Source organism: Achroia grisella, unplaced genomic scaffold (genome assembly GCF_030625045.1).
Source record: "Achroia grisella isolate CSIRO2021 unplaced genomic scaffold, CSIRO_AGI_Agris_v1 utg862, whole genome shotgun sequence".
Classification (NCBI taxonomy): Eukaryota; Metazoa; Arthropoda; class Insecta; order Lepidoptera; family Pyralidae; genus Achroia; species Achroia grisella.
In genome coordinates, this window is record NW_026713046.1 from 336,217 (window position 1) to 350,000 (window position 13,784).

The following is a 13,784-nucleotide window of genomic DNA, read 5'->3' on the forward strand; positions in this document are numbered from 1 at the left end:
ATTATGGGCACTAGATAACTAATACAAATAGGTACATAGATTTTTTTCGTAAATACATACATATACATATTATACATAGAAAACACCTAGACCGACACTAACAATCATACTCGTGAATACAAATGTTTGTGCCGTGCGAGGAATCGAACCCGCGACCATCGGAAGAAAAGCAGTGTCCTTTACCGCTAGTCCACCGAGGTCGTCAAAGTTAGGTTTTATCACTAAAAATAGCAGATACTATTACTGCTCAGGTTCAAATAACTTTTAAAGTCTTACTAAATTGTTCACATGAGTGCGCGGCTCGTACGAAGGTTGTGTAAATATTTTCAATTTTGAACCTTGTTACTTGGATGAAATGGTTTAGTTTCATTTGAATCTCGCTTCAATATAAGTATCTTTAACGACTAATTTTGTGTTGACGTTTTTTGTTTAATGAATGATAATAGTGCACTCGCCTGCGCTAACGGTTTACGCTGGCGGGGCACCAGTGGAGGATGATAAGATGAGCATGAGGTCAGGTCAGTTAGCCCATCGTGACAAATTCACCAAGAATTTATCACGATGGTTCCTAAGGAGAACCGTGTAGTGGCATGACGACCTGACATGGTACATCGCTAGCAGTGCACCCGCCTGCGCTAACGGTTTACGCTGGCGGGGCACCAGTGGAGGATGATAAGATGAGCATGAGGTCAGGTCAGTTAGCACATCGTGGTAAATTCACCATGAATTTATCACGATGGTTTCTAGAGGAAACCATGTAGAGGCAGGACGACCTGACATGGTACATTGCAAGCAGTGCACCCGCCTGCGCTAACGGTTTGCGCTGGCGGGGCACCAGTGAAGGATGATAAGATGAGCATGAGGTCAGGTCAGTTAGCCCATCGTGGTAAATTCACTATGAGTTTATCACGATGGTTTCTAGGGGAAACCATGTAGAGGCAGGACGACCTGGCATGGTACATCGCTAGCAGTGCACCCGCCTGCGCTAACGGTTTTCGCTGGCGGGGCACCAGTGGAGGATATGAGCATGAGGTCAGGTTAGTTACCCTAGATTAGATCCCTCTCCCCCCTAACAATGGGGTTATTAGTCCACATTACTAACGATCCCTTCTCCCCCCAGTAATGGCGTTATTAGTCCACATTACTAACAAACCCCTCTCCTCCCTAGCAATGGGGTTATTAGTCCACATTACTAACAATCCCCTCCCCCCTAATCTGTGATATCCATCATAGCAATACCATCACAGAAGAATAACAAAGAAGTACTGCTACTACTGGCTACTTCTTTTAGCTCTGTGGATGTCACCATCCATTAAAAAAGGTTATATATAAACCTATGTTGCAGGTGTACGCGTCCCCCAGCCGCCGTAAAATGGATACGAAGGGCGAGGGTGAGGAGATGACGTACCCCCATATATGCTTCATGGTGGACAACTTCGACGAGGTAAGATATGTTATGTAATGTGATTATGAGATAAGCTGATAGATAAATATCTCAATTAAAATTAAAATATCTTTATTCTTGAGTGGAAGAAACAAATATATATGACTTCAAAAGTGCTTATATTAAGTTTATTTGAATAAAAATTATTTTTATTTATATATTACATACTCCTATGATAAAAAATAGGATAAGAAATAGACGAGGAAAATGTTAGGACACTTGATACGACATGAACCCGCGATCATCGGAAGTGATGCGGTGCGCTAAACCGCTAGACATCCGAGGCCGTCAAAGACCAGAAGAATATATTCAAATTCAAAATATCTTTATTCATGTAGGTCTATTACAGACTTTTGATATGTTAAATCTACCGTCAGTTCGGAATGATATCGAGATGAGAAGAACTGACAAGAAACTCATCTCGTATTCTTTTCAAATAAAAGTTGTACATGTATAATAATAGAGATTCATTTTTAAATTCAATTTTTGGAGAATAGAGTGACCTCCAGCATATGTCAAATCTACCGTACGTCAGTTCAGAGTGCTTTCTATCTAAGAAACTATTAAGAAACTTTGCTTTTATTTTTATATAATAAAAAATAATAGTACAACAAATTTTTGAATTAAATTGATCACATTTAAATAAATGTACTCACTACCGGCTTTGATCACCATTTTTGTCAAAAGCCTAAATTTCATCATCAGACCAGCCCCTGCAAGCACCCGTTCACGATTATGACTGTGAGACAGTCATCATTGCAGTCTATTCTATAATAATAATAATAATAATATCTCAGGACAATTCACACAGCGCCATCTAGTCCCAAGCAAAGCAGAGCTTGTGTTATGAGTACTAGACAACTGATATAAATACATGGATACATTTTTTTTTGTAAATAAATACATATTGTACATAGAAAACACCCAGAATGATACAATTATACTCATGAATACAAATGTTTGTACCGTGCGAGGAATCGAACCCACTACCATCGGATAGTAAAGCGGTGTGCTCAACCACTGGACCACCGAGGCTGTCAAGTATAAACATATAACTACATATAAGTATATGTAGTTATATGTTTTAGTACTATAGTAGTACATATAGTATATATGTAGTTATATGTTTAAGTATACCTCTAATAACTTCCTCTTGACAGCCTCGGTGGTCTAGTGGTTTAGCACACCGATTTACTATCCGATGGTCGCGGGTTCGATTCCTCGCACGGTACAAACATTTATATTCATGAGTATGATTATTTCTATAGGTCTGGGTGTTTTCTGTGTATAATATGTATTTATTTACATAAAAAAAATGTATGCATGTATTTATATCAGTTGTCTAGTACCCACAACACAAGCTCTGCTTACCGCGGGACTAGATGGCGCTGTGTTAATTGTGGCTGTCGCAATTTAAATGAAAATATTTCGTAACACAAAACAATGTTATTAGAAACCCGACTAATATATTACTAAACAGTGGGGGTGACATCGCGTCGACTTGTTGCTGCCGGCAACAAGTGGACGGAAGGTCGTACGTATTGGTAGACGTCATAAATGTAACGACCCTACATTTCTTACACTCGATCACATTCCTCCCTTCCGTGCACAGTTTTGTAGTGTCATCATCATCATTACGTAGTATAAAACAAAGTCGCTGTCGCTGTCTGTCCCTATGTATGCTTAAATCTTTAAAACTGCGCAACGGATTTTGAAGCGGTTTTTTTTAATAAATAGAGTGATTCAAGAGGAAGGTTTATATATATAATATATGTACACCCGTGCGAAGCCGGGGCGAGTAGCTAGTATACTATGTAATGAAGATATAGTATGAGGTAGGTATATATTTCAGCTACACGCTGTACAAGTGCCATAATGGGCATGCGATTGGATGCCAATTTATATGGTCAGTGACCATGACACTTGATTAATTCGGAATTGACTCAATCGGTGTCCAGCTGAACATTTCGTGGATGCTATTGTTTGATAGTAGAATTCAATATTTGGACAATTATACTGATACTCGTGAACGAGTGCTGCTTGTGGAGACTGGTCTGTTCAGGTTGCGAACACTGATAATTTTTTTTATTTTAGCGATAGCATATGCTCGTGGTCAGTTTATTCTCCCAAATTTGAATTTTAATGACTGTGTATTATTGTAAACATTATTATAGAATAGACTGCAATGATGACTGGCTTCTAGGGATGCTTGCAGGGGCTGGTCTGATGATGAAATTTAGTCTTTTGACAAAAATGGTGATCAAAGCCGGTAGTGAGTACATTTATTTAAATGTGATCAATTTAATTCAAAAACTTCTTGTACTATTATTTTTTATTATATAAAAATAAAAGCAAAGTTTCTGAATAGTTTCTTAGATAGAAAGCACTCTGAACTGACGTACGGTAGATTTGACATATGCTGGAGGTCACTCTATTCTCCAAAAATTGAATTTAAAAATGAATCTCTATTATTATACATGTACAACATTTATTTGAAAAGAATACGAGCTGAGTTTCTTGTCAGTTCTTCTCATCTCGATATCATTCCAAACTGACGGTAGATTTGACATATCATAAGAGTGTGTAATAGACCTACATGAATAAAGATATTTTGAATTTGAATTTGAATATATTCTTCTTTTCTTTGACGGCCTCGGTGGTATAGCGGTTTAGCGCACCGCGTCACTTCCGATGATCGCGGGTTCATGTCGTATCAAGTGTCCTAACAATTTCTCTCGCCTATTTACACCTTTAACAAATTAAATTCAAAACGTTAGTAATAATCTCAGGGCAATTCACACAGCGCCATTTAGACCCAAGTTAAGCTAGCTAAAGCTTGTATTATGGGTACTAGATAACTGATACAAATACATAGATATATTTTTTTGACATGAGGCTAAGGACTTCAATAATTTCTTTCAAGACTGCCCGTGAAACCACGCTGCAGAGCTAGTTAGTGATACAATGATTGATGTACTTGACCGAGATTATACACCGAGATTTGATCTGTCCGGTGACGTAACATAATACGGCGATATGATATGCCGATGCGCCAGCCGACCTTGCGCATGCGCACCTCACAATAGTTTTCACAACTACATGTACCTGAGATAAAGACGAGCAACAACGTCTATAGATCTGTACTAGCAGACCTATATATCTATATTTCTATACTACCAAACATAAGATAATATTTCGACTATAAATTGAGATTAAAACTCTTAGATAGATGTAAGCTATCCTATCTTTCAAGTTGGATCAAATTGGAAACAATGTGCTGATCAAATTTGCAATCGCTTAGGTTTAGGTTAGGTTAGGTCCATCGCGGACAAACAACGTGACACGTATTTTTTATATAAAGATATAAATCTGAATAATTCAGTTTAAAAAAAAGATAGTCTTACATATGGTAGATCAATTTTTTTTATTAAAAATTACATATAAACCTTCCACTTGAATCACTCTACCTATTAAAAAAACGCTTCAAAATTAGTTGCGTAGTTTTAAAGATTTAAGCATACATAGGGACAGACAGCGACTTTGTTTTATACTATGTAATGATGCAGCGTACTGTTGGAGTGTAGGTAATTTAGCTAGATAATTGTCTAGGTAACTTCAGTCTGGGGCCGAGCAAGTCATTGTTGTTTATGTAAATTTGTATTGTTCCGCAGAACTCGCGAATAGGGTTTGCCAACCATACTTTGTAACAACGTATCCTACTTTATTTTTGGCAATTATACTTTATACGTTTACATAGAAATAAAGTATGCATGTCTACGCCCAAAATAGAGATAAGGTTGGCAACACTGAACGAGTGTTGTCTCTGCGTGCATCTAATGTCGTGGTACTCTGTGTAAAAACCATATACTAATAATAAAGGACTTGAATTTTGATATTGTAATTTTTTTTATCTATACATCTATACATATAAATAAAATTAGAGTGTTTGTTTGTAATATTGAAATAACTGTTTTTTACTACATGCATATGAATATAAATACGGTACATACACAAAAATAACATTTTTTACTATTTTTGTCTGTCTGTCTTTTTGTTGCGGCTAATTTCTGAAATGGCTGGACCGATTTTGTCGGGACTTTTATTGGCAGGTAGCTGATGTAATAAGGAGTAACTTAGGCTACTAATATTTTTAGAAAAATGAAACTAGTGATCGCACTGATTAATGCAAAAATACTTTATTTACAAATTTTACTGTTTGCGTAAAACAAAATACTCATTATGGGCACTTAACGATTTATAATTACTGAACGAAATGTTAGATGTCAGTTGTGAGTTGTGACATTTGTCACAGCTCACAGATGTCACTAACTATCCACGAAATTGTACAAAAATGATCCGCTGGTTTTGTTTATAATTGAAGATTAAAAACGAATTGTTTATTTATTTAAATTTAAATGTTCATTGTCAAATAAGCTTTGCAACATTTAAAGATAACAAAACATTGTTAACATATCCTAAAAGCATACAAAAATACGTTAAACATAAAATTTTCCTATCCAAACCAGTTTATACGTTGTTTTGTCACAGAAAGTGGGCAACCCTACTCGTGACGGTCATTCGTTGCTGTGTCACAGATACGAACAACAATCATGAATAACAACACATGAACAGTAAACAGCTGACAACTAGTAACTGTAGGGGGGAAAGGTGTTTGTTAGTATTGTGGACTGATGATCTCTTTGCTATCAATGTACCATGTCAGGTTGACCCACACGCGGCTCCCTCTGGAAACCATCGTGATAATTTCCTGGTGAATTTCAAAATCCGTTCAGTAGTTTTTGCGTGAAAGAGTAACAAACATCCGTCCATACTCACAAACATTCACGTTTGTAACATTAGTAAGAAATTAAACAAAACCTGGACTATAACAAGTAGTGAACTTTGAAAATAGTGTTAAAATAAGATTTCATATAATTGTATATGCAGTGTAAGAATTCGTAATGTAAAACAACACAGTGTAATGTAAACTGTGAAATTAGTAGTAGTGTAAGATTTATATAATTGTACTAGCTGTACCGGCAAACATTGTTTTGCCTTAAAATAAAAAAAAAATTTAAGGGTGGACTACCCCTAACATTTAGGGGGATGAAAAATAGATGTTGACCGATTCTCAGACCTATTTAATACGCTCACAAAATTTCATGAGAATCGGTCAAGCCGTTTCGGAGGAGTATGGGAACGAAAACTGTGACACGAGAATTTTATATATAAGATATGCATATTGGTAAATGTAACTGGCTCCTAGGAAAAGAAAAAAAGCTTAGGAGCCTAGGAGCACAGCCTAACACTTCTGAAGAAGAAGGAAAAAAAAATCGTAATAAAGATAGGTGACACTGCATGTTATCAACTCACCCGGCCGGCCAGCGGTGGTTCTGGGCCAGACGGATAAGGTCTTCCTCGGTGCCACTGTTAGGCAAATTGTAACATCTCGGCTGGAGGCTCCTCTGGAGTTGTACAAAAGTGGAAATTAAAGAAATATAATAATATTAAAGTAAATTAAAAAAGGCACGGACGAATATGTCTGTGGAAAATTGTATATAATATATAAAAAAAAACATTAGCAAGACATTGGATTGCTATGTATGTTTTCCTCCAATACTGTTGGCCACAGCTGAAGTTTTCACCGGATGATATTTGTGGCAAGTCCAGTGGGCTCCTCTCCAAACGGAAGGAATTATCGACCGGCTGATAGCCAACTTCTGTCTTGGATGTGACTTGTTGAGAGCAAGAGGTTCGAATCTCGGATCGAGCTGTCGTAATTTCGAGTCTTCTTAAAATGCTACAGGAGATATAGATAAAAAACACCCAAAACAATACAAATGATGTTTAGGAATACAAATCTTTACATCGTGCGAGGAATCGAACCTGCTACACTGCTGAACCGCTAGACTACCGAGACCGTACGAAATTTTAGACTTATTGTTATTAGTAGTTTCGGCTGGGACAATTTATAAGTATAAATAAATATTATTTGAATAGAATAGAATAGAAAATCATTTATTCAATTAAACTTAATTTAAGCACTTTTGAATAGTCATAACAATTTGTTTTTTATTTACCACTCGTTCGGAAAGCTGTCTCATCACAAGAAGAACGAGCAAGAAACTTGTGTGTTGCTCTTTTAAATAATCCTTGTAAGGTTACATTTGATACATTCAAAGGAATCTATATATATACGCATAAAAAAATCATCGGATAAACTGCAAAAATGTAACAGAATAAATTATTAAAGGAATGAAACTTATATATAAAATTCTCATGTCACAATACTGAGGGCCCAACTGAAAATCAGCGCTGGAAACTATTTCCAGCATTATGCTGAGTTGTGGCCCACATTGACTCCGTTTTTTAATGTGTAAATTATTCTTGTATTTCTTATGTTATTACTGTAAAAACGAGTTAATAAAAATTTTATTCTATTCCATTCTATTCTATTCAATGGTAGTTACCACACTCTTCTGAAACGGCTTGACCGATTTTTATGAAATTTTATATGCACATTGTAGGTCTGAGAATCGGCTACTATAAATTTTTCATTCTCATAAGTTTAAATCATAATAAAATTAAAATAAAAAATTACGTCAAATTTTTCTTATCTGACGTAATTTTTTTGTTTTTATTTTATGATGATTTAACATCGACAAATGCATACAAACATACATTTTTGCCCTTCTAGCATCAACCCTAATTTTTTAATAATTTATTTAAAAAATTAGGGTTGATGCTAGAAATTTATACGATTTTAGTTTATACGGCATAACAACATTTACGGGGTCAGCTAGTCTATATATATAAAAATAGAATTGCTGTACGTTAGTCTTGCTAAAACTCGAGAACGGTTGAATCGATTTGACTAATTTTAGTCTTGAAATATTCGTGAAAATCCAGGGAAGTTCGTTGTCCCATACAAACGGTGATACCTGTCAAACAGGGTGGGTTCAGAAATTAATTGCGTAATGAATAGAAGAATAGAATAGAATTTTATTAATTATACGTAATGAAATTTCAAAAATCTTTGACATATTTAATTTTGAGGCGGAGTTCGCGGGGAAAGTTAGTATTAATATATATATATATATTAATAGCGTTATTAATTTATATGGCAAAACAACGTTTGCCGGGAGAGCTAGTATAAGATAAAACTTTTAAATTGTCTAAAACTGTACTTGGATCACGACCAACCAATTGGGATGTTTTGTGTAAACGTGTCAATTAAGACTTAATAGAGTTTGGCACTCGCTCAACTGCATTCGCTAATAAATAATTGCATATTTTGGCCGTACTTATGTTGCCAATTGTACTTTCAGTTATTTAGTATAGAAATAGAAATAATCTTTATTCAAATAAACTTAATATAAGCACTTTTGAATAGTCATATTTTTTTATTCTACCGCTCATTCGGAATGCAGCCTCATCACAAGAAGAATGAGCAAGAAACTTGTGTGTTGCAGTAAATATTATGATTCAATTCGTAGGTATACTTTTGGCTCTAACATCTATTATATGGTCTGAATGAAATTCAGATTTAGATTTCTGTGTTTATAACATTTGTAGAAAAGAGATTCAATTAAGTTTCTTGCCAGTTCTTCTCGATTGGATCTATATACCGAATTGGACGGTAGGGAAAAAAAATATAATGTAAAAACTTGACATTCATAAGCGGCTAAAATGTCCTACAAGAATAAATGATTTTTGAATTTGAATTGAATTATTTAAAAGAGCAACATCATCACGTTTCTTTTCTATTTTATAACGTCTTCAGTCGAGTTTCTTGACAGTTCTTCTCAATTGAATTATTTAAAAGAGCAACATCATCACGTTTCTTGTCTAATGTCTTCTAAGAAATGATAAAAGAAAATGAATAGTGCCACCCACGTAAACCAGCCGTAAACGACTAGTATTACAATTAATACATATTAATTTGTTATGTATTTTGTTTAACTCATTCGATTCGTCACACAGATTATGACAATGTGACATAACGAATTATTATCAGTGCGACTGATTGTCACATGTTCTTTGTTCATCAACATGTATATATACTAGCTGTCCGGGCAAATATTGTCTTGCCTTAAAATAAAATAAAAAAAATAGGGGTGGACTACCCCTAACATTTAGGGGGATGAAAAATAGATGTTGGCCGATTCTCAGACCTACTCAATACGCTTACAAAATTTCATGAGAATCGGTCAAGCCGTTTCGGAGGAGTATGAGAACGAAAACTGTGACACGAGAATTTTATATATAAGATAAATAAAATTGGAGTTTCTATTTGTAATATTGAAATAACCGTTTTTTTCTATATGCATATGAATATAAATACGGTATATAAACCAAAATAACATTTTCTACAATTTTTGTCTGTCTGTCTGTTTGTTTGATCCGGCTAATCTCTGAAATGGCTGGACCGAATTCGACGGGACTTTTTTTGGCAGTTGGCTGATCTAATAAGGAGGAACTTAGGCTACTTTTTGACAAATAAAGTTAAATTCCACGCGGACAAAGTCGCGGGAACAATTAGTATAAAATATAACTCAACCTCGGGACCGCAAAAACTAAACTCCACTTTTTTGACCATCTTAGAAGTTTTCGACCGGGAGTCCTCCGTTTATGAATACTATCACCGACTTTCCACTTAGCACACCATTTAGGTCTAACTCTATATATTCTACAGTATTGGTTATTGTTTAAAGTTAAATTAAGCTCTAGTTATAATTATAAGGTCATGTGTAAGGTTTTTTCCAATATTACACATAATGTCAGTCTCGTTGTAAATATAAAATGACCTTTGTCCCCCAGATTGTGGTATCTGCATGATGGTATCTCTCAGGAATGTCTTGTAATATAGTAAGTCATTATATGTCAGAGATGAGGCATATAAATTAATTACATTGATATACACGTTCACTATCTGTCTCAACTTTAGCATTATCTACCATTTTTATATTTTTTTGAGCGACCAACATTATATCATTACATAGTATAAAACAAAGTCGCTGTCACTGTCTGTCCCTATGTATGCTTAAATCTTTAAAACTACGCTACGCATTTTGAAGCGTTTTTTTTAATAGATAGAGTGATTCAAGAGGAAGATTTATGTATATATATAACTAGCTTTTGCTCACGGCTTCGCTCGCGTTAATTTATCCCTTTAGGGGTGGAATTTATCAAAATCTTTTCTTAGCCTACGTCATAGTAGCTGTATGCAAGCAGAGTCTCAGCCTCTTCGGTTTAAAATTGACGAAGTTTCATACAAACTTTCATCCCCTATTTTAAACCCTTGGGGGTAGAATTAATCAAAATCCTGTCTTAGCAGATTCCTACGTCATAACATCTACCTGCATGCCAAATTTCAGCCCGATCCGTCCAGTGGTTTGGGCTGTGCGTTGATAGATCACTATGTCAGTTACCTTTGAGTTATATATATTTAGATACATATACACCCGTGCGAAACAAGGGCAAGTAGCTAGTTATTATATATATGAATGTTCAGGTATATAGTGTTGACTTAATACTGGTTGCCACGGCATGCCTAAATGTTCGTATATTTTTATTTATATATATGTTGTCCTGTATGAATATGAATAAATCCACTTAACTTGCGGCGAGACTTCGCATCGCTTTGTGTGTTCTACCGAATATACGACGGACTGTGTTCTGATGAAATGTTTGCGACTACCTTTTACCATCGCACTGCTCGCCATTGACGGGGAACCACCTAAGTGGTCTCGGACAGTGCGGTTACAGAGGAGCTTCCTCCCGCGTACACTTAGATTGTGGAATGAATTACCTGCCGAGGTTTTCTCGAGAGACTACAGCATGGGGTTTTTCAAGAAGGGTATATTAAGGTTTCTTAAGGGTCGGCAACGCGTATGTGACACCCCTGGTATTTCAGGCGTCCATAGGCTACGGTAACCGTTTACCATCAGATGGGCCGTATGCTTGTTTGCCACCTACGTGGTATAAAAAAAATTAACATAAAGGTATGATCTAAAACTTAGCAAGTACATCCATACTGCTAAGTTTTAGTTCGTATGTTACACTCGTAAAGTGGCATAGACAAATGTTTAAAGATTCTCCTGCTCGCGGAACTAAAATATATCCATACTTGCTAAGTTTTAGTTCGTATGTTACACTCGTAAAGTGGCATAGACAATTTTTTTAAAGTTTTTCCTGTTCGCGGAACTAGTTATAATGCGTCGAATAAAATGCGTAGATTGCTGTCATTGTACTATGACTACTCACTTAGTTTCTTGTCAATAACTGTTACTTAATTAATTAAAAATAGAATAGAATAGATATAGTTAGATAGAATTAGCCATATATTATTTACTAGCTACTCGTCTCGGCTTCGCACGGGTGTACATGTATTATACATAAAAAAACTTCCTCTTGAATCACTCTATCTATAAAAAAACCCCTTCAAAATCCGTTGCGTAGTTTTAAATATTTAAGCATATATAGGGACGGACAGACAGACAAAAAAAGTAGTAGGACAATTTTTGTAGAGAATTGTATGATCTTGTCTAACCTATTCTGTCGATAATATTTTCGGTTTCAGAGAAAAAAGGAAAAAAACCTGAATTTTTTACCTTTTTTTCATGGATAAAATTTTTTGCAGAAGTAGGATCGAAGAGGATTTTTGTCATTTCATTTGTAATGATTTATTTAACGTCTATACCAATTTTCAGCTCTATGCGAATTTTGGCTAACTTAAATGTCTATTTTGACTGGATATTAGTCCAGTCAAATTAGACATTTAAGTTAGGGATTATGTGTTATGTGTTATTAAGAATAGGGACGGACAGACAGCGACAGCGACTTTGTTTTATACTATGTAATGATGATGACGATTCTACCGCTCATTAGGAAAGCAGACTCATCACAAGAACAAGCAAGATACTTGCGTGTTGCTCTTTTAAATATTTTTTTCAGCATTACATGTTTAAGACTTTGTGAATACAAACTGACAAATAGCAAGGTTGACTATAATATGACTATTGTATTAATTTAAGAATTATTGTAAGAATATTGTAAGTAATTTGCTAGGTACGTGAATGGATGGGTACTTACGAGCTGTTTTGTAATAATTGAATTGTAATTAATGATTATTATCAAATAATTGCATCAAAATTTATTAGTTAACTAGCTGTTCCCGCGATTTCGTCCGCGTGGAATATAACTTTCTTTTTCTAAAATAAAAGTAGCCGAAGTTACTCCTTATTACATCAGCTACCTGCCAATAAAAGTCCCGTCAAAATCGGCCAGCCAGATTAGCCGGAACAAACAGACAGATAGACAAAAATCGTAAAAAAATATTTTGGTGTATGTACCAAATGTCGTATTATTCATATGCATGTAGTAAAAAACGGTTATTTCAATATTACAAACAGACACTCCAATGTTATTTACACGTATAGATGTATAGATTATATTGAGAAGAACTGGCTAGAAACTCAACTGAATTTCTTTTTTTTAATGCTAGTTTGTATACTGATATAGGTGTTTGTCTAACATTATAAAAATGCCGTGTATAAACAACTATTGCCATGCACGTTTATCGTATTGTACGTCACAGCACGCTTGTCGAACGAGTAAATTTGGTCGTGCTCGCAATTAAGACTATATGACACGGTCATAAAGTTGATGTTAAACGAACAGAACGTTCTAGTGTAGAGATTTGGTTTACAAGAATAGAAATCAATTAAGTCATTTGAGGGAGGGCAGTGGCCACACTGGCAATTGTGAGCGACGCGGTGCGGCTACGCGACGTAGATACTTTATGTTTCTTTAAGTTTTAGAGACCAAAGATCACAAGACTATTATTTAAATTCATAACTACATTTCAAATATAATAATGATAATAATAATCTCAGGACAATTGACACAGCGCCATCTAGACCCAGGTTAAGTTAGCTAAAGCTTGTAACCAAGAATTTATTATAATGGATTCCAGGCGGTTATGTTAGGTCCATGTTAGGTCGATCTCCACGCGGTTCTCCCTGGAAAGCATCGTGATGAATTCTTGGTGAATTTATCACGATGGGCTAACTGACCTGATCTCATGCTCATCTTGTCATCCTCCACTGGTGCCCTGCCAGCGTAAACCGTTAGCGCAGGCGGGGGCACCATTCCATTATCATATACAAAAAAAATACTGCAAACATGGTTTTCAGCGCTAAAGTCACATAAACAACAAAGGTGATTCATATAGTCCTTTCTAAAATCGACGATTTCATTGAAAATGCTTGGAATGAATAATGTTTGTTTATAAATACTGTATGACTCAAGCCCAGTGAGAGAATGACGTATGATTATG

At 35.4% G+C, this 13,784-nt stretch overlaps 2 protein-coding genes across 2 annotated transcripts in view; one reads left to right on the forward strand and one right to left on the reverse strand.

Annotated features, from left to right (window-relative positions):
- Nucleotides 1-13,784, forward strand: part of LOC131852794 (uncharacterized protein KIAA0930) — a 61,734-nt gene that overhangs the window by 21,066 nt on the left and 26,884 nt on the right. Inside the window, exon 4 of the mRNA XM_059203525.1 lies at nt 1,346-1,444. Coding sequence (XP_059059508.1) covers nt 1,346-1,444 — 99 coding nt within the window. The remainder of the gene's footprint in view (nt 1-1,345; nt 1,445-13,784) is intronic.
- The window catches only part of LOC131852795 (phosphatidylcholine:ceramide cholinephosphotransferase 2-like), a 200,469-nt gene that overhangs the window by 9,058 nt on the left and 177,627 nt on the right, over nt 1-13,784 (reverse strand). The window lies entirely within an intron of this gene.